We start from the raw sequence: 22,431 nt of genomic DNA, 5'->3' as shown, positions 1-22,431 counted from the left end.
TTTCTCAGGAGAAAAGAGAACTTCCCAGGAGAGAAGACCACAACCCAGCTCAGCTTTCCAGCATCCCTTTCAAATTCATGAGAAGTCCGCTGTGTCAACTCATCTCATCTCCTGTCTTTGAAGAAAAGCCTCCTAAATTAATTCTTAATGCCACCTGAAAAGATCTGTTCTAAAAGATCCCAGTGACCCATCTACGTGTATTCGGAGGCCAGACTGTATGCCAGTTTTGGAAGACAGCATATCTCAATTGTTGTTTCTTCAAGAATGAGAAAGCATTCAGCCCAAGTGTTTTCTTTTGCCTATAATAGAGCTCTAAAAACAAAAATCCTTTTATTTTTCCAGTTAACCGGTGTATGTGTGTGTGTGTAGGGGGCTAAGGTAAAAAGGGCACTTTAATATTTCAATCTGTGCGTTTATGCTTTACTTCATAACTGGTAAAGACTTGTTTTATAATAAACTGATCATTTTGTTTATTAAAGAAACCTAGTTGGTGTGTTTTATTCTGGGATAAAAATGGAGTCTATGATTGTCTATGAAAACGTATCGGTAATTGGGGGAAAAAAGTTAAATATAAGTTGTGACCCGTGGAGAAGTGGAACTAGAATAAACGGTGCACTTCTCCTGCCTCGGTCGTAACACCATCCAGGACAAAGCGACCCGCTTAATTGGCACTGCATCCATCAACTTAAATATTCACTCCCTCCACCAACATCACACGTGGCTGCAATGCAGCAATTTGTGAAGGCTTCTTCAACAGCACTTTCCAAACCATCATCCTCTACCACCTAGAAGGACAAGGGCAGCAGACACATGCAAGCACCACCACATGCAAATTCTCTTCCAAGTCACACACTATCCTGATTTGGAAATATATTGCCGTTCCTTCATCGTTGCTGCATCAAAATCCTGGAACTCATTCCCTGCATATGTATGCTGGGCTATTATAGGATCTAGCCAGCAGATTCCTTTTTTTGGAAAATCATTTTTTTTTTGTGCTTTTTGAGTTCAGGAGTGGGGAATTGTTAGAAATAACTGAGTCTTGATGATGCGAAGGCTCTTTTCATGGGTAACTCAAAGTGATGCAGATACAGCCCCAAATGCAGAATCTTTCAGCTCTAACCCTTCAGAATTTAAGAATTTGTTTTCTCTCCATCCTTTGCTATTTAAATTACAGCCTTGACATATATAATGTGGACAGTTGTCAAATCAGAGTGAAGCAGGTCACATAGACTGAGTGGCAGTAAAAGTGACTTGAGAAAAAGATTTGTGGCACACCTGGTTCTATCCTGTGCTTTCAACTAAAATAGGGGAGCATGAATGTGGACAAATTGAGCAAATGTATTATAGGAACACTAACATTTTATAGATTTCTTTGTTAGTAAATCTCATGTCAAGCCAACCAGCATATTTGTTGACAGTAAATTTGAAGAAATAGATTTAAATCTGCTGTCGTTTTATGCATCTTCTAACCTGGAGATTTTGTTTCTTTCTCAAAGAAAATAGAGCCATTTCTGACGACCAGAAACTATGTGAAAACTGCAATATTTTTTCACACTCATGTGCCAGATGGTCGAATAGGAAGCCATATTCACATATATGAAAGGAAAAAAAGATGATGGATCATAGATGACTTTTTTTTACACTTGTATGTAAATATTTCTACTATCTCAACTGTTTTATAAATGTGTTCCCTCCCCTCCAAATCTGATGTCTTTATTTGTGTATGTTCTGGACAATCAAGCTAATACAGCATAGTGCGAGGTATTGCAGGGAAAATGCTCTCTCAATTGCTGGAAATGTGTTCTCAAAATGGAGTTTCAGCTAAAAGGTAGCCGCACACTATAGAGTCAGTAGTTAAACTCAATACAGTGAAACTTAACTTACTAAAACGATGAGGGCATTTATTGAAACAGAACATTCCTAGCCAGTGATAAAATAGTCAATATTAGAACTGAGTGTAGGAATAGCTAATTAATGCCAATCATGTTCCTGTGTTGGACTGTTTGCTAAAGAATGATTGAGAAGTTAGAGGAGTGAAATTAGGACTGGTATGTCTAGTTATCCTTGCCTTACTAATTTTGTCATCTTACAGGAACCTGTGTGACTGTTAGAAATGATTTACACGATAGCAGGTGAACCCTTCTGCTACAGATTGGTCAATTGAATGGAAAGAGGTCTTTTTTTGAATGTAAGATATATAAACAGGTGCATGAAACACCTTAGATTCTCCTTATCTACATTAGATTATTTTGGCTTGTTAAGAGATTTTATTTGTTGTCTCTAGTCTTTTGTAATTTTTACCTGGTAGATATAGTACCTTTACAAGTACACATTTTATTCAAGATAAAAGAGTGAGAGGCTATTAAATTCAGATTGTATGGCTACACCAGCCACATACAGGCAAAGATAAATGTGCCATTGACTTGTTGTCTGTGATCAAAGAAGGTGAGAGTTAAGTCAGCTCAATCAGATACAGTTTGTAAGGTAAATTCAGTTGGAATGGAGGATCCCAAGTGCAACAGAGAATCTCGCCAGCATCTGTTTGGTGTTCCAGACGCTAATACCGCCATCCCAGGGCATGGAAGAACAACCCAAACACAATGCATATAAGGACATTGGACTGGATTTTCAGCCTGGAGGCGAATTCTGTTGGGGGAAGGGTGGGGGGGGGGGGGGGGGGGGGTGGTGGAGGTGGTTGGGTGGTGTTTCCTATGGTGATCTGAGGGATCCATCATTGTAGTTCTGTTTATTGATGGGGTGGGGGCAGGTTTTGGGGTGGATTTACTGGGTTGCTTGTTGGGCCTGGAGGAAATATTGCTACTTCTCCAGACTTGCAAGTGATGCTATAAAGGCACTTACCTCATAGATTCAGCCTTTCTCATCTCCTTTATGTTGCCAAATTTTGCAATGCCTGAGAAACTTGGCTGCCTGTGGTTAAAAATAGAATTACTATTTAAAATGAAGACAGGCAACCTGATTATAATACCACTCACTTTCTGCAAGTGGATCCTGTTAAAACTGTAAGTGGTAGGAATGGCTCTTTCTTGCATTTTACCCTCTGACATGACTCCAGCACATCCATTTATGGGAATTAAGATTCAGCCCATAGCTGTAGAAGCTCTGGAACCATTGCTGATCAACACATAGACTCAAATCTATTCAATAGACTAGCTTTGCAATGATCTTAAATCTTCATCTTTCTAAATAGTTAATCCTCAATTAATCTCACCAGTTTGCAGTAGTCTCAAACTCTTGTCTCAACTATAATTTAAAATTCAGCAATCCAATTATGCTGAATCAGTGATACACTGAGCTGCCTTTACAACAGCTGTTATTAATTCATAAAGTAACTATTATGTTTTTCCAATTTCTAGGTAATCCTGTTTATAACAAATCTATTAACCTTGTACTCCATGTTTAAGTAGTGATAATTAGGATCTTGTACTCAATAAATAATTGTTAGTCCATTGCCTGATTTATTTGATTTGGCAAGAGAGGCTTAATTAATTTATTCCAGCTTGCAAGCATTCGAATTGATGGCTGGTAAGGTAAACTCAGTCAGTTTTTACTTGCTGGTGAGATATTTCAGCAAAATAAACTAAGGCATCATTCCCTTCTAGACCTAAGATGACCATGAAACACTAGATGGTTCCTTGGTGAGGAGTTAAGGCAAAGGGAGTTAATGATTCATCTGGTTCAGTGACATTTTTTGGGATACCAAACACAGAATTCTTACAATATAGGTTGATCAGTTGCTTCATTTTCACATCCCTTACAATATGAAAGGGACTTTACTGTTATCTCTATCTCCTTGTAGTGTCTGTTCACATCAGGAAAGGTGGGTTGTGGGTTTGCAGCTCCCTATGCGATGTGTCGTGCACACTGGAAGTGTGATGATATAACAATCATGGACTAACTCTGAAGAGTTATGAAAAGCAGACTTTGTCTTTAAAAAAAAAGAACCTTTATTTTAAAAAGTGAACAATGGTCCAAAATGGCCACCGAAGAAAAAGAGATTGGCCTTTTATGTATTCAAACTGTCTGACAAAAGCTAAGAGTTGTCAATTAAACTGATCATGCATCTATGCTAAAACATTCCGGAGTTGATTATCTTCTGAAACAAAGGAGGTGTGAAGTAGCCACATCCTGGGCCATTGGGAGGAAACCAGAGTGTGTCCCAACAGGAAGTGAGAAATAACAGCGTTTTTAAAAAGCCAGAAAGAGAGAGGATGTTGCTTCTGTTTAACGGCTTGTGTTCCAACCAAGCCAGAAATAGCATATGTCCTGCTACAGAATCCAACATCTACCTTGTACAGCAGTGAGATCTAGAAGTAACCTGCCATCTTCAATAGAATCTTCAATCCAGAGAGACAGCTACACTCATCTCAGGCCTGCATCCATCAAGAACTTGAATTCCAAGCGAATTCAACAGATTTGTCGTAACCTTCTCTCTGCCCCCCACCCCCCACGACTAAAAGTCTCCTTCCTTTTTCCTTTCTCTGGCTGTTGTGTGTGTGTGTGTGTTATGCAAGCGTGAATGTGAGAGTGCATGCGGTTGTGGCAATTTCGGGATAAGGCGTGTTGATCAATAAATAATTCATTTTCAGTTTTCTCAAACCTACAAGAAAACCTGTTGCTGTCTGTTTATTTGAAAAGTAAAACACCAAGGGGCTAAACTCTAATACAAATACGTTTGCTGTGGTCAGGTGGGGAGTGGAACAATGGGAACCAACCACATCACATCACCACGTGGACGTAACATGTCTACATCTTAAAGGGAAGAGTGGGGATGTAAATCACTGAATAGAACAAAGCATTTCCCTAATTTTCAGAGACTAAGATCATTTTTAAAGCTGTATTATCCTTCTAATAGAATTCCAGTTAAATATTACAAGGTAAATAATCATAAATGTGAAGAATGTTGAAATTAATGGAGTGTCACTTTAAATTCCCTCAGCAGTGAGAAGTTATCTTTTTGATGATTAGGTTAGATAACTATGTTGAAATACTTCTGACTCTTTTAATGTAATTAGGCACATTCCATTTCCTTTTGAGAAAGACTTCGGACCTGATCTATAGAGATTGTTTTTTTTTCAAGTGGGAAATTGTTGCTGTGTTTGAAGTATTGTTAATTGAATGTAACCCTTCATATTCCACTGATCTAACCTCATTAGCATTAATATACATAATTAACAATCTCTTCGAGGTATAATTGGAGATTTAACACTCAAACTAAAATATTGGACAGAAAGCAGGGCTGTGGCCATTGCAAAGAGTTCTCCAAGTTGTGCTGGAGTACTACAATAATGTAAGCAAAAAGTCTCCTTTTTCTTATTAAAAAAAAAAAAATCTTTGGGTCCAGCAGAATGGCTTATCTTCAGGTCACCAGAAAAAAGTTTAAAGGACAATACGAAGGAGCTTCTTTTTAAATCATTGTACTCTTCTACATTTCTCCAATGTTATTTTAGGGGTAGGATGAAATTGATTTATAATAACTTCATTATTCGACTTCAGGGATTTTTCATAGAATTGGTTTTGTTCTATAAATAAGAATTATATAATGTGCTCGCTGTTTAAACTGTTCTCGATCTCTTTCATATGTTACCATCACTAGAAGCGATATATTGAATAAACTAATTAAAATGATGTGCAGGCAAAGTCGTTCTGTAATAAAAAAAAAATTTAATGAGATGCTGTGATGCCAGCAAAATTGAACAGCAGTAAGTCCGTCTTTTACCTTTTTATTCGTTCATGGGATGTGGTGTCGCTGGCTAGGCCAGCATTTATTGCCCATCCCTAATTGCCCTTGAGCTTAGTGGCTCGCTAGGCCATTTCAGAAGTCATTTAAGAGTCAACCACATTGCAGTCACGTGGGCCATACCAGGTAAGGATGGCAGATTTACTTCCCTAAAGGATATTAGTGATCCAGAAGAGTTTTTTAAAACAATCAACAATGGTTTCATGGTCACCATTAGACCAGCTTTTTAAAAATTCCATATTTATTAATTGAATTCAAATTTCACCATCTTTCATGGTGGGGTTCGAACCCATGTCTGCAGAGGACTAGCCTGGACCTCTGGATTACTCGTCCAGTGACATTACCACAATGCCACCGCTGCCCCTAATCTTAATTTTATCTTAAACAAAGCAAAAATGTTTCTAATTATATCCGCATGCAAAACCCGTTAGGTTTACAGGTTTGATAACTGGTGCCTAACATTAAAAACAATGCTGGAAGCACTCAGTAGATCACGCAGCATATGTGAAATATGTGGACAAATTATTAGGATAAACTATCTCAGAACTGATTCTATCACTTAGAAAGGCACAGGTTGATCAGGGATAGCATGGATTTATTAAGGGAAGTTTGTGTCTTACTTTGCTGATGACACAAAAAGTGGTCGTGTAGTTGATAGTGAAGAGAATAACTAGATTCCAGAATGATATCAATGGTTTGGTTGAGTGGGTAGAAAAGTGGCAAATGGAATTCAATCCGGAGAAGTGTGAGGTAATACATTTGGGGAGGGCAAACAAAGCAAGGGAATGCACCAAAAACGGGAGCATAGGGACAGGGGTAGAAGTGGTGAGAGACCGTGGAGTGCATGTCCACAATCCCTGAAGGTGGCAGGACAGGTAGATAAAGTGGTGAAGAAGGCATATGGAATGCTTTCCTTTATTGGCTGAGGTATAGAATACAAAAGCAGGGATGTAATGCTGGAACTGTATAAAACTATAGTTCTGGTCACCACATGATAAGAAGGAATTGCCAAAGGGATATGGGGAGAAAGCAGAAACAGGGTACACAATCTTTTTTGAGTGGCGGAGCAGGCCCGAAGGGGCAAATGGCCTACTCCTGCTCCTCTTTTTCTGTTTCTGAGGACATGATTGTGGTAGAGAGAGTACAGAGGAGATTTACAAGAATGTTGCTAGGGCTTGAAAGTTGCAGCAATGAGGAAAGATTGGATAAGGGAAGGTCATGTCTTACCACTGGAAACCACTTCCCATTTCCATTTCTAAAAACTTTAATTACGTTAGTAAGACACGAACTTCCCTCGGGTTGTTTTCCTTAAAACAGAAGAGGTTGAGAGGTGACTTAGTGTACAAAATTATGAGGGGCCTATATAGAGTAGACCTGGTTCTCTTAGCAGAGAGGTCAATTACCAGGGGGTACGGATTAAAAGGGACATGAGGAAAACATTTTCACCCAGAGGGTGGTGGGTGCCTGGAATTCAGTGCCCGGACTGGTGGTGGAGGCAGAAACCCTCAACTCACTTAAAACGTACCCGCACCTGCAGCTGAAGTGCTGTAACCTGCAAGACGACAGACCAGGTGCTGGAAGGTAAGATTTGAATAGACGGCTAGATTTTTTCAGCCGGCGCCGACACGATGGCCTAAATGGTCTGTTTCTGTACCGTAGCTTTTCAGGTCAATAACCTTTCATCAGAGCCAAATACGATGTTGAGAACAACAGTGAACTCGCAACTTTGCTATTTGTGCACTTTTTGAACGTTTGTTTCTTGAATAAATATTGTATGCAAAAGACGACCACGCCTCGAGCCTTCAATGTTAACTAAATAATGTATTGATAAATAATAAAACGCCGTACAATTTACTCCGGCAGCGGCGAATGTGATTTCGCGCTTGTTTTTCACTTCAGAGTAAAATGTAAATTGATTATTAGCAAAGTATGGCCCAGGTATATAGCCTCTGTCATTCAAATGAATGGATTTGTCATTCCTAGCTTGAGCACGTAACCCGGAAGTGCATGTGTTCCACCATTTCCTGCCATTGAATACGGTCTATGCCCGTCTATTAGCCATCCGGGTCTTTCGATGCGTACGTCATTTCAGTCAGTTGAGCATGCGCAGCATTTCTTGCCGGGTCTGAGCGAAAGGTTGGCGCCATGGGGCTGGAGGATGAGGTGATGTTGAGCACTGGAGAGCCTGAGGTAAGGTTCAGTGAGATAGGAACGGGCATAAATGGACGGGCAGGGCGAAACAGTCTGTAAATTGAGGCTGGAGTTTAAATATTTGCTCTGGCTTTGAACTTGGGCCCAGCGGCAAGCCAAGGACAAGCCTGGGCCGAGAGTGAGTCCAAGGACAGAGGCCAGTATTCGTCGACCTGTAAGGAGATCCGGGTGAAAGGGTTGAGGGACAGTGTGAGGTGTTTGAAGTCAGCTTGGCCCGGATTTGTCCTGGTTTCCAGATCAGGTCACTAAATGTGCACGGCGACTGCTGATTTCCCCCAGCGTTACTGACGGACCTGTGTCTGTGGCAGTTTCAGCTTTTGCTTCTAGCTCTTGAAGTATTTATTTTGTTTTACCGATTAGCTGATATATACACTTTCCCCAACTATTGGGAAGGCTCTGGTGCCAATATTTTTATTCTTAAATCATGACTTTCTTTTAGTTGTAGTTTGTTGCGGAATCTGCCCTGTAATGTAAGAAAGACCGTATAGGATACCTAGAATATTACTCAACCCTTTAAAAAATGAAATAAAAACAAGAAACGCAGAAAATACTCAGCAGGTCTGGCAGCATCTGTGGAGAGAGAAGCAGAGTTAACGTTTCAGGTCAGTGACCCTGACCTTCAGACCTACTGAATATTTCCAGTGTTTCTTGTTTTTATTTCAGATTTCCAGCACTCGCAGTATTTTGCCTTTAAAATATGATCCAGTTCTATATTCTAAGTGTCCCAGCATTACTTTGTCTGCAAGGATGGTGATTGCCAACAAATCAGCAGTCTTCTCGGACTTTCCCTTACATTGCTCACATAAGGACAATCTACAAGAATACCAATGTGAAAAGCTTTGTCAACATGTCTCTATTTTCAGTAGTACTCAAGTACTCTAGATGCAGAAATCAACAAGCGCATGGGTAAGGCTTCCACTGCTATGTCCAGACTGGCCAAGAGAGTGTGGGAAAATGGCGCACTGACACGGAACACAAAAGTCCGAGTGTATCAGGCCTGTGTCCTCAGTACCTTGCTCTACGGCAGCGAGGCCTGGACAACGTATGCCAGCCAAGAGCGACGTCTCAATTCATTCCATCTTCGCTGCCTTCGGAGAATACTTGGCATCAGGTGGCAGGACTATATCTCCAACACCGAAGTCCTTGAAGCGGCCAACACCCCCAGCTTATACACACTACTGAGTCAGCGGCGCTTGAGATGGCTTGGCCATGTGAGCCGCATGGAAGATGGCAGGATCCCCAAAGACACATTGTACAGCGAGCTCGCCACTGGTATCAGACCCACCGGCCGTCCATGTCTCCGTTATAAAGACGTCTGCAAACGTGACATGAAATCGTGTGACATTGATCACAAGTCGTGGGAGTCAGTTGCCAGCATTCGCCAGAGCTGGCGGGCAGCCATAAAGACAGGGCTAAATTGTGGCGAGTCGAAGAGACTTAGTAGTTGGCAGGAAAAAAGACAGAGGCGCAAGGGGAGAGCCAACTGTGCAACAGCCCCAACAAACAAATTTCTCTGCAGCACCTGTGGAAGAGCCTGTCACTCCAGAATTGGCCTTTATAGCCACTCCAGGCGCTGCTTCACAAACCACTGACCACCTCCAGGCGCGTATCCATTGTCTCTCGAGATAAGGAGGCCCAAAAGAACTCAAGTTCTGTACTAGCAATTGACTATAAAAATATCTATCTTTCTTGCCCAACAGGTGTCACATTTTATTTATTTAGAGATACAGCACTGAAACAGGCCCTTTCGGCCCACCAAGTCTGTGCCAACCAACAACCACCCATTTATACTAACCCTACAGTTATCCCATATTCCCTACCACCTACCTACACTAGGGGCAATTTACAACGGCCAGTTTACCTATCACCTGCAAGTCTTTGGCTGTGGGAGGATTCTAATGTAATAAAGCAAAAAAACAAGTAGATGTTTGAAATTTAAAACAAAAATGTAAAATATTTGAAAGACTCAATTGCTCAGTTAGCTGTGAAGATAAAGATGTTTCAGATGAACAGCATTTAAAAAGGAACAGAACAAAAGGGAAGATGTGCACATATTTAATAATCTCCTGTTTTCCACTTAAGCACTTTACAGGTCACTGTTTCTTGTGATTTTTTTTTTGCTCATCCTTCTATCCCTTTTTAGATACCTCTAATGAAATATAATGAGTTTTTTTTTGTAGAGTTTGATAGATGCAGAAAAGGTGTCTTGAATATTGATGCTTTTTTAAATATGGCAACTTCTAAATTCTTATCTAGCTTGATGCAAGAACAGCTTACATTAATCTAGTGCCTTTTAATGTTGATAAATGTGAAGCTGAATTAGACAAAAATGTGTTTTAAGGAGTATCCAAAAGAATGAAAGGGAGGTGGAGAGGAGTGTATTAAGGATTGAATTTGAATGTGGGGCCCAGGTGACTGAAGGGCTAGGGCGAATAGAAGGCTTGTGTCAGAGAAATGGGGAATTCTTCGGGAAGAGGTTGTAGTTATGGAGGAACCATGGTCATGAAGAAATTTAAACTTGAAGCTGTGGAAACTGGTGCTATCGTGGATCAGCAAGAATGGATGTGCTAGATCTCTGGATGAACTGAAGTATGTTGTCGGGAGAGGGTAGGAGGCCCACCAGGGGAGTCTTGCAATAGTTGAGACTGTAGGTGATAGAGGCATGAATGAGGTTTTCTGTTGCATTTGTGGTCATTCTGTTTCAGTGTTAGACAGTGGCCAGCATCATCATCAGAACCATCCTCCTAATACTGACTCTATTCAATACAGTGGGACTGTTCTTGCTTAATTTTACTCTTGCGTATCCAATCATAGCCAGATCACTTGTAACAATAACTTCTGTTCCTACTCCTGCACCATTCCCTCAGAAGTCCATAATAGATCTATGATTAGCCATCACCTCCTCTTTCTCATCTCTCTGCCACCCTTTGGTGATACCATCAGCATGCACATGTATGTGGATGACCTCCAGCACCTCTCAACCTGTCTGCTGTCAGATATTGTTCAGCATCCAGTCTTGCATGAGCCATGATTTTTCCAACTAAGATTGAAGCTATCTTTGCCCCTCCACCCACGTCACAAACAGATTCCATCATCTATTCCAGTGACTGTGACCATGTTTGTTGCCGCCGCAGTGTCTTTCTAAAACCCAGCTGAGTATCATGATAAAGATTTCCACCTCAAGTTCTACCTCTCCCTCAGCCCTTCTGCTGCTGAAATCTTCAACCATGCCTTTGTCACCTTCAGTTCAATGTTCTGCTATCCCAACTTTCACTCTCCCTAAGCTTCGGCCTGTTTCCTGTCTTGCAGCATTCCACTTGTCTATTAGCCTTCTCCATGTCAACCTACACTGGCTTACAGCAACATATGAACAGGAGGAGGCCATTTAGCTCCTCAAGCTTGTTCCACCATTGATGGCTGTGATTTCAGCTGCTGAAGCCTAGTGTTTTGGAGATCCCTCCCTAACCTACTTTACCTCCCTCCTTTTAAGACCCTCTTTAAAACCTATCTCATTGACCAAGCTTTTTGTCATCCTGATTCCTTTTTTTAATTGTGTGTCTGTGAAAGATGCCATCTAAATGCAAATAGATGTTATGGATCAACTTGTCATTTATCTCATTTCTTGTTTATTCTTAGGATGAAGAAGAGGAAGAATTGGTGGTAAGTACACAAAGCTCTTTGTAAATCCTAGATACCTGGAAGTCTTCATTGATGTTTCTTGTTCTTGGGATGTGGGCAAGGTCCTATTTATTGCCCATCCCTATTGCAAGTTATGGTGTTTCCATAACATTACTGTTTTTGTCCTCTATGGCAGAACTCGGGGAAGAGGGTGCTGTTGAGATGAATTGGTGCATCATTTAGATAGCCCATACTGTTGCTTCAGTATATCTGTAATGGAATGGGTGGATATTGAGTCTGGTGATAATGTACCAATCAGGTGAATTGCTGTGTCCTGGATGCTGTTGAGCTTGAGTGTTACAGATGCACCCATCCAAGTAAGTGTGGTACATTACACCCCTGACCTGAGCCTTGTGGATAAGCTTTGAGGAATAGGGAGGTGAGCCACTTGTTGCTGAGTGTCCAGCCTCTGCCTGGACCTTGTAGCTGTGGGGCTAGTATGACTGGTCCAATTCACTTCTGGTCAGTGGTGACCCCAATATGTTGATAGGGGACTTGGCTTGATTGTGCCATTTGTGCTATTGAAGGTTAAGGGTCCAAGTTGAAATATTAATCTCTCGCGAAGAAACAGCTGTTTAATCTCTAGTTACCAACTCGTTTGTGTTCATTGTGTAAAACATTTGAAATTATCTGGTCTGTTGTAGATACAAAGCGAAATGGTTTAAAAATTGAGTGCAAATTTTGTCTCTTACTTCATTTTTATTACTTGCTTCCTTTCTATTTTATTAATTCTGCTTCTTGAACTCTGCAAAAACAAATTTAGAAATGTTACGTAGCGGTGGGTAGCAATCTAGGACTAAAGCGAAGCTGCAACAAGATTGTGAGGGTTAAATATTTTTCACAAATTAATTACCTGTTTACTCATATTAATTACCTGTAGGCAAGAAGAAAATGTAGATTTGGTCTGACATTGCAATCAGATTGCAATGGTCTAACATGGTTTTACAGTAACAATATTCTCACCACCCTCTCCCTCTAAACCTCCATAAAGAACTGGTCATTTATTGCATACAATAAATGGTCATTGTATTCTCAGGCCTCTACTTTTACTGGTTTCAAGCTGATTTTGTCAAACTCAAATCGTGATTGACTTCCTGTTCATTTGCTGCCTTCTGTCATTTGGAATATTTGGTTGAAGTTGAAAATCTCACCTGTTAAGGTGATTATGAACATGAAGCTAAATTCTGATTATTTTGTAATGGCTTTTGCATTGAGGAAACTTTAAGCTTTTAGGCAAAAGTTCAGGAGCTGATGAAAAAGCATTCAATCAGTACAAGCTACTATTCAAATGTACAGGTAAGACTCCACTTAATATTCCCCACATAGGCAAGGCTGGGATTACAAAGTCAGCATTGTGAGGCTAGCAGGCCTGAAACCTCTACCTATCCCTTCTTGGATTTCCAGTTTGGTGCCCTTCATTTCTGAGAACGTAGTAACACAACGTGAATATTCACAAACTCAGACAAAAAATTGAGAATTAAATCTAACTTGATAGCCCTAAAAATCTACCTTTCTTTGAAAACAAGTGTTTAAATACTGGGCAAATGCTTAAAGTTTGTATTTGAACACATTACATTGATGAAGATACAATTTAAGTTTGATTGGTTTAAACCATCTGTTTTTGCACAGGATCCCTTAACGACTGTCAGGGAGAAATGCGAGCAGATTGAAAAGTGTGTGGAACTGCGAGCACGACTAGACGTCTGTACAGAGCGAGTGAACTCTCGATCGCAAACAGCAGAGACCTGTACTGAGGAGCTGTTTGACTTCCTGCATGCCCGGGACCACTGTGTAAGCACTTTCCTCCTTGTGCAGTAAATACATGCCTGTGTTCTCATTAAGATCTTTAGCGAAGACGTCCAATTTTCCTTACAGGCATTGTTCACTCTTGTATTTTGTTTTGGTGGCATACAGTTCTGATCTTCCTTTTCACAGTACCACTTAATGTGCAAGTTTTTAACTACTCACCTCATGCAGAAATCTTTCTTGAATGTCTGTTATAGGATACATCAAGGGCGTTCAACCCTTTTTTATTGAAACTGCTACTTATAAGTACTTGATTGTGTTTTTGAGTGGTGTTCACACTGAAGAAGGATTAAATCCCTTTTTTGTTTCGGAGGACCGGGGACTGCTGGGTAGGGGAAAACTATTTATTTGGGCAGTTTTAAAATCTTTGTCTTTTGCGAGGAGCAGCCTTGATAGAACGGGGTGCGGAGCGGACTTTCAGCTGAGCGGTCAATTTCAGTAAGTTACAAGTTAATCCCTTTTTTGTTTCGGAGGACCGGGGACTGCTGGGTAGGGGAAAACTATTTATTTGGGCAGTTTTAAAATCTTTGTCTTTTGCGAGGAGCAGCCTTGATAGAACGGGGTGCGGAGCGGACTTTCAGCTGAGCGGTCAATTTCAGTAAGTTACAAGTTAATCCCTTTTTTGTTTCGGAGGACCGGGGACTGCTGGGTAGGGGAAAACTATTTATTTGGGCAGTTTTAAAATCTTTGTCTTTTGCGAGGAGCAGCCTTGATAGAACGGGGTGCGGAGCGGACTTTCAGCTGAGCGGTCAATTTCAGTAAGTTACAAGTTAATCCCTTTTTTGTTTCGGAGGACCGGGGACTGCTGGGTAGGGGAAAACTATTTATTTGGGCAGTTTTAAAATCTTTGTCTTTTGCGAGGAGCAGCCTTGATAGAACGGGGTGCGGAGCGGACTTTCAGCTGAGCGGTCAATTTCAGTAAGTTACAAGTTAATCCCTTTTTTGTTTCGGAGGACCGGGGACTGCTGGGTAGGGGAAAACTATTTATTTGGGCAGTTTTAAAATCTTTGTCTTTTGCGAGGAGCAGCCTTGATAGAACGGGGTGCGGAGCGGACTTTCAGCTGAGCGGTCAATTTCAGTAAGTTACAAGTTAATCCCTTTTTTGTTTCGGAGGACCGGGGACTGCTGGGTAGGGGAAAACTATTTATTTGGGCAGTTTTAAAATCTTTGTCTTTTGCGAGGAGCAGCCTTGATAGAACGGGGTGCGGAGCGGACTTTCAGCTGAGCGGTCAATTTCAGTAAGTTACAAGTTAATCCCTTTTTTGTTTCGGAGGACCGGGGACTGCTGGGTAGGGGAAAACTATTTATTTGGGCAGTTTTAAAATCTTTGTCTTTTGCGAGGAGCAGCCTTGATAGAACGGGGTGCGGAGCGGACTTTCAGCTGAGCGGTCAATTTCAGTAAGTTACAAGTTAATCCCTTTTTTGTTTCGGAGGACCGGGGACTGCTGGGTAGGGGAAAACTATTTATTTGGGCAGTTTTAAAATCTTTGTCTTTTGCGAGGAGCAGCCTTGATAGAACGGGGTGCGGAGCGGACTTTCAGCTGAGCGGTCAATTTCAGTAAGTTACAAGTTAATCCCTTTTTTGTTTCGGAGGACCGGGGACTGCTGGGTAGGGGAACACTATTTATTTGGGCAGTGGCAGTACCCGAGACACTACACGTGTAGTGTCTCCCACCCACCCTCCTCCTCTAACCAAAAAAAAAGGGACTCCAGGGTGTTGATAAGGTAAGCTTTTTATTTAAAACTTCAGTCCGTCGGATTGCTAAGCGAACAAGTTTTGACTTTTTTTTTCGTTTGGTTTTTCAGTAGATTTATTGGGAATCTAGAATAGTGGGAATGGAGGTAAAGGCAGTTGTATGTTCCTCCTGCAGAATGTGGGAGGTAGGGGTCGCCAAGAGTGTCCCTGCTGACTGCATCTGCAGGAAGTGCACCCAACTCCAGCTCCTCGCAGACCGCGTTAGGGAACTGGAGCTGGAGCTGGATGAACTTCGGATCATTCAGGAGGCGGAGGGGATTATTGACAGGAGTTATAGGGAGGCAGTCACACCTCAGGTAAAAGAAGTAGGTAGATGGGTTACCGTCAGGGGAAGGAAAGGGAACCAGCAGGCAGTGCAGGGATCCCCTGTGGCCGTTTCCCTCAACAACAGGTATACCGTTTTGGATACTGTTGGGGGGGACGACTTACCAGGGGTAAGCAATGGGGTGCAGGTCTCTGGCACAGAGTCTGTCCCTGTTGCTCAGAAGGGAAAAGGGAAGAGGAGCAGAGCATTAGTCATTGGGGACTCCATAGTTAGGGGAACAGATAGGAGGTTCTGTGGGAACGAGAGAGACTCACGGTTGGTGTGTTGCCTCCCAGGTGCCAGGGTACGTGATGTCTCCGATCGTGTTTTTGGGATCCTTAAGGGGGAGGGGGAGCACCCCCAAGTCGTGGTCCACATAGGCACCAACGACATAGGTAGGAAGAGAGATGGGGATTTAAGGCAGAAATTCAGGGAGCTAGGGTGGAAGCTTAGAGCGAGAACAACCAGAGTTGTTATCTCTGGGTTGTTGCCTGTGCCACGTGCTAGCGAAGAGAGGAATAGGGAGAGAGAGGAGTTGAACACGTGGCTGCAGGGATGGTGTAGGAGGGAGGGTTTTGGTTTCCTGGATAATTGGGGCTCTTTCTGGGGTAGGTGGGACCTCTACAAACAGGATGGTCTTCACCTGAACCAGAGGGGTACCAATATCCTGGGGGGGAGATTTGTTAGTGCTCTTCGGGGGGGTTTAAACTAAATCAGCAGGGGAATGGGAACCTAAATTGCAGTGCCAGTGTACAGGCTGTTGAGAGTAGTGAGGTAGGGGATAAGGTTACAGGGACACAAGAGGGCACTGGCAAGCAAGAACTTGGTTTAAAGTGTGTCTACTTCAACGCCAGGAGCATCCGGAATAAGGTGGGTGAGCTTGCAGCATGGGTTGGTACCTGGGATCCTGATGTTGTGGCCATTTCGGAGACATGGGTAGAGCAGGGGCAGGAATGGATGTTGCAGGTTCCGGGATTTAGATGTTTCAGAAAGAACAGAGAAGAGGGTAAAAGAGGGGGGGGTGTGGCATTGTTAATCAAGGAAAGTATTACAGCGGCAGAAAGGACGTTTGAGGACTCGTCTACTGAGGTAGTCTGGGCCGAGGTTAGAAACAGGAGAGGAGAGGTCACCCTGTTGGGAGTTTTCTATAGACCTCCGAATAGTTCCAGAGATGTAGAGGAAAGGATAGCGAAGATGATTCTCGACAGGAGCGAGAGTAACAGGGTAGTGGTTATGGGGGACTTTAACTTTCCAAATATTGACTGGAAATACTATAGTTCGAGTACTTTAGATGGGTCTGTTTTTGTCCAGTGTGTGCAGGAGGGTTTTCTGACACAGTATGTGGACAGGCCAACCAGGGGCGATGCCACATTGGATTTGGTACTGGGTAATGAACCTGACCAGGTGTTTGATTTAGATGTAGGTGAGCACTTTGGCGATAGTGATCACAATTCGGTTAGGTTTACCTTAGCGATGGGCAGGGACAGGTATATACCGCAGGGCAAGAATTATAGCTGGGGGAAAGGAAATTATGACGCGATTAGGCAAGATTTAGGATGTGTAGGATGGGGAAGGAAACTGCAGGGGATGGGCACAAACGAAATGTGGAGCTTATTCAAGGAGCAGCTAATGCGTGTCCTTGATAAGTATGTACCTGTCAGGCAGGGAGGAAGTTGTCGAGCAAGGGAGCCGTGGTTTACTCAAGAAGTTGAAGCGCTTGTCAAGAGGAAGAGGGCGGCTTATGTTAGGATGAGACGTGAAGGCTCAGTTAGGGCGCTTGAGAGTTACAAGCTAGCCAGGAAGGATCTAAAGGGAGGGCTAAGAAGAGCAAGGAGAGGACACGAGAAGTCATTGGCGGATAGGATCAAAGAAAACCCTAAGGCTTTCTATAGGTATATCAGGAATAAACGAATGATAAGAGTTAGAACAGGGCCAATCAAGGATAGTAGTGGGAAGTTGTGTGCGGAATCAGAGGAGATAGGGGAAGCGTTAAATGAATATTTTTCGTCAGTATTTACAGTAGAGAAAGAAAATGTTGCCGAGGAGATTACTGAGATACAGCCTACTAGGCTAGATGGGATTGCGATTCACAAGGAGGAGGTGTTAGCAATTTTGGAAAGAGTGAAAATAGATAAGTCCCCTGGGCCAGATGGGATTTATCCTAGGATTCTCTGGGAAGCCAGGGAGGAGATTGCAGAGCCGTTGTTGTTGATCTTTAAGTCGTCATTGTCGACAGGAGTAGTGCCGGAGGACTGGAGGATAGCAAATGTTGTCCCCTTGTTCAAGAAGGGGAGTAGAGACAGCCCTGGTAATTATAGACCTGTGAGCCTTACTTCGGTTGTGGGTAAAATGTTGGAAAAGGTTATAAGAGACAGGATTTATAATCATCTTGAAAAGAATAAGTTCATTTGCGATAGTCAGCACGGTTTTGTGAAAGGTAGGTCGTGCCTCACAAACCTTATTGAGTTTTTCGAGAAGGTGACCAAACAGGTGGATGAGGGTAAAGCCGTGGATGTGGTGTATATGGATTTCAGTAAGGCGTTTGATAAGGTTCCCCACGGTAGGCTATTGCAGAAAATACGCAAGTATGGGGTTGAAGGTGATTTAGAGCTTTGGATCAGAAATTGGCTAGCTGAAAGAAGACAGAGGGTGGTGGTTGATGGCAAATGCTCATCCTGGAGTTTAGTTACTAGTGGTGTACCGCAAGGTTCTGTTTTGGGGCCACTGCTGTTTGTCATTTTTATAAACGACCTGGATGAGGGTGTAGAAGGGTGGGTTAGTAAATTTGCGGATGACACGAAGGTCGGTGGAGTTGTGGATAGTGTCGAAGGGTGTTGTAGGGTACAGAGGGACATAGATAGGCTGCAGAGCTGGGCTGAGAGATGGCAAATGGAGTTTAATGCGGAGAAGTGTGAGGTGATTCACTTTGGAAGGAGTAACAGCAATGCAGAGTACTGGGCTAATGGGAAGATTCTTGGTAGTGTAGATGAGCAGAGAGATCTTGGTATCCAGGTACATAAATCCCTGAAAGTTGCTACCCAGGTTAATAGGGCTGTTAAGAAGGCATATGGTGTGTTAGCCTTTATTAGTAGGGGGATCGAGTTTCAGAGCCACGGGGTCATGATGCAGCTGTACAAAACTCTGGTGAGGCCGCACCTGGAGTATTGCGTGCAGTTCTGGTCACCGCATTATAGGAAGGATGTCGAAGCTTTGGAAAGGGTGCAGAGGAGATTTACTAGGATGTTGCCTGGTATGGAAGGAAGGTCTTACGAGGAAAGGCTGAGGGACTTGGGGTTGTTTTCGTTAGAGAGAAGGAGGAGGAGAGGTGACTTAATAGAGACATACAAGATAATCAGAGGGTTAGATAGGGTGGATAGTGAGAGTCTTTTTCCTCGGATGAGGATGGCAAACACGAGGGGACATAGCTTTAAGTTGAGGGGTGAAAGATATAGGACAGATGTCAGAGGTAGTTTCTTTACGCAGAGAGTAGTAGGGGCGTGGAACGCCCTGCCTGCAACAGTAGTAGACTCGCCAACTTTAAGGGCATTTAAGTGGTCATTGGATAGACATATGGATGTAAATGGAATAGTGTAGGTCAGATGATCGGCGCAACATCGAGGGCCGAAGGGCCTGTACTGCGCTGTAATATTCTAATTCTAAAAAAAAAAATAGTGATGAAAATGCATTAATTTTTGTGATCAGAATTAAACATTGGAAAGTAGATGGTCAGTATAAATTTTAAAGAATTCCAATTGAAATTTAAACTTAGTTTTGGAAGTATAGAATGATACGAGACAGAGGCCATTTGGACCATTGTCTCTCTGGCCTCTTTTGAAAGAGCTATCCAATTAGTCCCACTCCCCTAACCTTTTCTGCTAAACCTGCAATGTTTTATGTTGTTAAAAAGGCCAAAATAAATGAGAAATACAAAAATTTGTGTTCTTGATCGTCCTCTATCAATTAAAAAGCAATAAATCAATATTGCTAAAAGGTTGTGTTTTGGATGCACTTGTTATAAATTTCCTCCAAATTAACTTACAGGATACTCATACACAACTGCTCCCATTCTGGTCTCTGCCCCACACAAGATTAAAACACTTTTTTTGTTCCAGGTGGCTGTAAAGATCTTCAGTAATTTAAAGTGAAGTCCAGTACCTGAGGAACTCATCTGTACCGGGATTCAAATCAGTTGTTGGAAACTCAGTTATTCACTGATTTCTGACTGTACTTGTAAGATATGAACCTTTGTGGTCCACTGCACAATGATTCAAGCATTGTTTTTGTCAAAGGTTTGTGATCGGGTTTGGAACTAGAAATTGTTTTACTTGCCATTATAAATAAATTTATTGAACCCAAACTTGAATAATCTTGTTCGTCTCATTCTCTTTGTTTACACTGATGGTTTAGAGTTGAAACAGGCTAGCACTGTTCTGAAGTGAAGGTGTATCCCCTTTTCTATACAAATAGATTCTTTCAATCTTGCCCTATTTAAACTGCTTCCTTAGTCAAATCATATATCTGGCTGATCTGTATTTTAACTCCATTTACCCACCTTGGTCCCCCTTGCTTAACTTCAGGTGAGGAATATAGTTCAGTTTGGCAGTCTGCTAAACTATTTTCCTCACCTGAAGTTGAACAAGGGATAAGGAAACAAGGTGTGTAAATGGAGTTAAAATACACATCAGTTATGATCCAATTGCATGGTGGATCAAACGCAAGGGGTTGAATGGCCTACTGCTGTCCTGAATGGGGAGAGGCTGCAATGTGCTTTCCTAGTGCTGGCACTACAACAGTTGTTGTTCAGTATTCCTTCTGAAGAAAGATCTGTTTTTGTTCTGTGGGGAAATATTCTACATCGAACAGAAATAGAAACCTGAGTAGACCAATTCAGCCCCTCAAACCTGGTCCGCCATTCAATAAGATCATGGCTGATCTACCTCAGCTACACCTTCCCGCAGTATCCCCCATCCAAAAATTAGTTGATCTGAATTGAATATACTCGACGACTGAGCAGCCACAGCTTTTTGCAGTAGATAATTTCAAAAATTCACAATCCATTTTTCGTGAAGAAATTTTTCCTCGCCTTAGTCTTGACCTTTACTCAGATGTGACCCCTAGTTCTAGATGCCCCTACCGGGGGAAATGTCCTCCCAGCATTTACCCTGTCAAGCCCTCTAAGAATTTTACATATTGGCTTTACTGCCATTATTGCCAAGTCCAGACCCACCTCTACACTTAGCTGAGGCAAAACTCAATTTGTTCTCACAATTTTATTTGCCCAGTTATAGTCTGGGTGGTGATTATGTTTGAAACTGTAGTATTAGGGGAAAGGATTAAATAAAAAATATGCAAGTATCCCACTTGGGCAACCTCTTGGATATTGAGAGATTCAAAGTGTTGGATCACGTCGACAACATACAAAGAATGGATCTGTCCGAAGGATCGAAAATATGTATGTAGGAACCAGTAATACTATGAAATTGCGAAAAGTAGTTAATTGAGGCCACCCTATATTTTGTACTCCAGCCTTTACCTTGGTACACTTAGAGCCTTACCAACAAGGGCTGCTACTGTACTGGGTCTCCCTCTTCCAGGAACAGACATCAACCATCACAGCTCAAACTGGCAAAGGCCATGTTTTAGAATGAGATGTCAGCTAAAGGCCGGCTACCCGACCCAAACCCGACAACATGTTGGGTCGCACTTCTGGGTCCGGCAATGGGGCTCGGGTAGGGCCGGGCTGGGTCAAACATGCTCTATCACAAGCTCAAGTAAGTGGTCTGCTGTTAATTTAATTTTTGGACTAGAAGGGTGGTTTTGTTAAGTTATTTTAAGCTTGTGCAGATAGCAACAAAGTGAAAAACGGAAGGTAGGTTAACTGATGGTCGGGTTGGGTCAGGCGTGGGAAAAATTGGAAGGACTCTGGTCGGATTTGGTTCTGTCGGGTTCAGGTTGGGTTTCATTACCAGACCTGAGCTGGCCTTTAATGTCAGATTGTCTGCCCTGTCAAGTGGATGATCCCATCATGCTTTTCACAGAAAAGCAGGGGAGTTCTCCCTGGTATCCTGACCAATATTTACTCCTCAACCAACATAATTAAAAATCAACTCATTTATCACATTGCTGTTTATAAAACCTTGCTGTATGCAAATCAGCTGCCCAATTTCCCTACAAATAGAACTGTGACTACACTTCAAAAGTAGTTAATTGGCTGTGGTGCTTTGGGACATTGTGAAAGGTGCTATATAAACGGAAGTTCTTCAGACATTCTGTGGCATCTGGAGTGGTGATAGAGTTTTTAAATATAGATAGCTATACAGATGATACTTAAAATGGAGGCCTATTCCCCAAGTACACTGGCACCTACAGTAAGCCACTAAAGATGAGATTTGTTAAAACAAGAGTGGTAATAAGACATACCAAAAAAAATTAAGAAACTATACTATAAAACTAAAGTTGCGCATGTTGGAAATTTTTCTATCCAGTTATTCACCAAAAACATTTACACTAACATTTATTCGCAATGGAACATAATATTCGAAGATAGAGCAAAAGTGAAGCAATTTTAAAAAGATTCCGGATATGGTTCTGCCCAACAACAACCACCTACACTCATATAGCAACTTTAGCACAGCAAAACATTTCAAAGCTCTTCACAGGACAAAAATTAATACTGTGGCAAAGAAGGGGATATTAGGCAAGTGGCTAAAAGTCTGGTCAGAGATAGATTTTAAGGAGCATCTTAAAGGAGGAAAGAGGTTGAAAGATTTAAGGAGGGAATTCCAGAGCTTTAGGCCTGGATGGCTGAAGACACAGCCTCTACTGATGGGGGAAAGGAAGTGGGGGATGCATAAGAGGCCAGAGTTGGATAAACCCAGAGCTCTTAGAGGATGGTAAAGCTGGAGGAGATTACAGAGA

The 22,431-nt window shown here is 42.2% G+C and overlaps 2 protein-coding genes across 5 annotated transcripts in view; both read left to right on the top strand.

Annotated features, from left to right (window-relative positions):
• pigb (phosphatidylinositol glycan anchor biosynthesis, class B) overlaps positions 1-2,016 on the top strand; it is a 44,074-nt gene extending 42,058 nt beyond the window's left edge. For 3 of the 4 annotated variants that reach the window (XM_068036952.1, XM_068036950.1, XM_068036951.1), the window contains exon 12: positions 1,497-2,016. In XM_068036952.1, coding sequence (XP_067893053.1) covers positions 1,497-1,616 — 120 coding nt within the window. In that variant the 3' untranslated portion in view covers positions 1,617-2,016. The remainder of the gene's footprint in view (positions 1-1,496) is intronic. The other variant, XM_068036949.1, reaches the window with a different exon arrangement.
• A 5,829-nt stretch (positions 2,017-7,845) lies between these two features.
• Positions 7,846-19,879, top strand: uqcrh (ubiquinol-cytochrome c reductase hinge protein). The gene is made up of 4 exons (XM_068036948.1): positions 7,846-7,948; positions 11,606-11,629; positions 13,277-13,438; positions 19,626-19,879. The coding sequence occupies exons 1-4, from the start codon at positions 7,904-7,906 to the stop codon at positions 19,656-19,658; spliced, it is 264 nt and encodes an 87-aa protein (XP_067893049.1). The 5' UTR covers positions 7,846-7,903; the 3' UTR covers positions 19,659-19,879.
• The last annotated feature ends 2,552 nt before the right edge of the window (positions 19,880-22,431 follow it).

The sequence above is a fragment of the Heterodontus francisci genome, chromosome 8 (genome assembly GCF_036365525.1).
Source record: "Heterodontus francisci isolate sHetFra1 chromosome 8, sHetFra1.hap1, whole genome shotgun sequence".
NCBI lineage: Eukaryota > Metazoa > Chordata > Chondrichthyes > Heterodontiformes > Heterodontidae > Heterodontus > Heterodontus francisci.
Note: the sequence above shows the minus strand (reverse complement) of the source record. Positions and strands in the feature narration are given on the sequence as shown.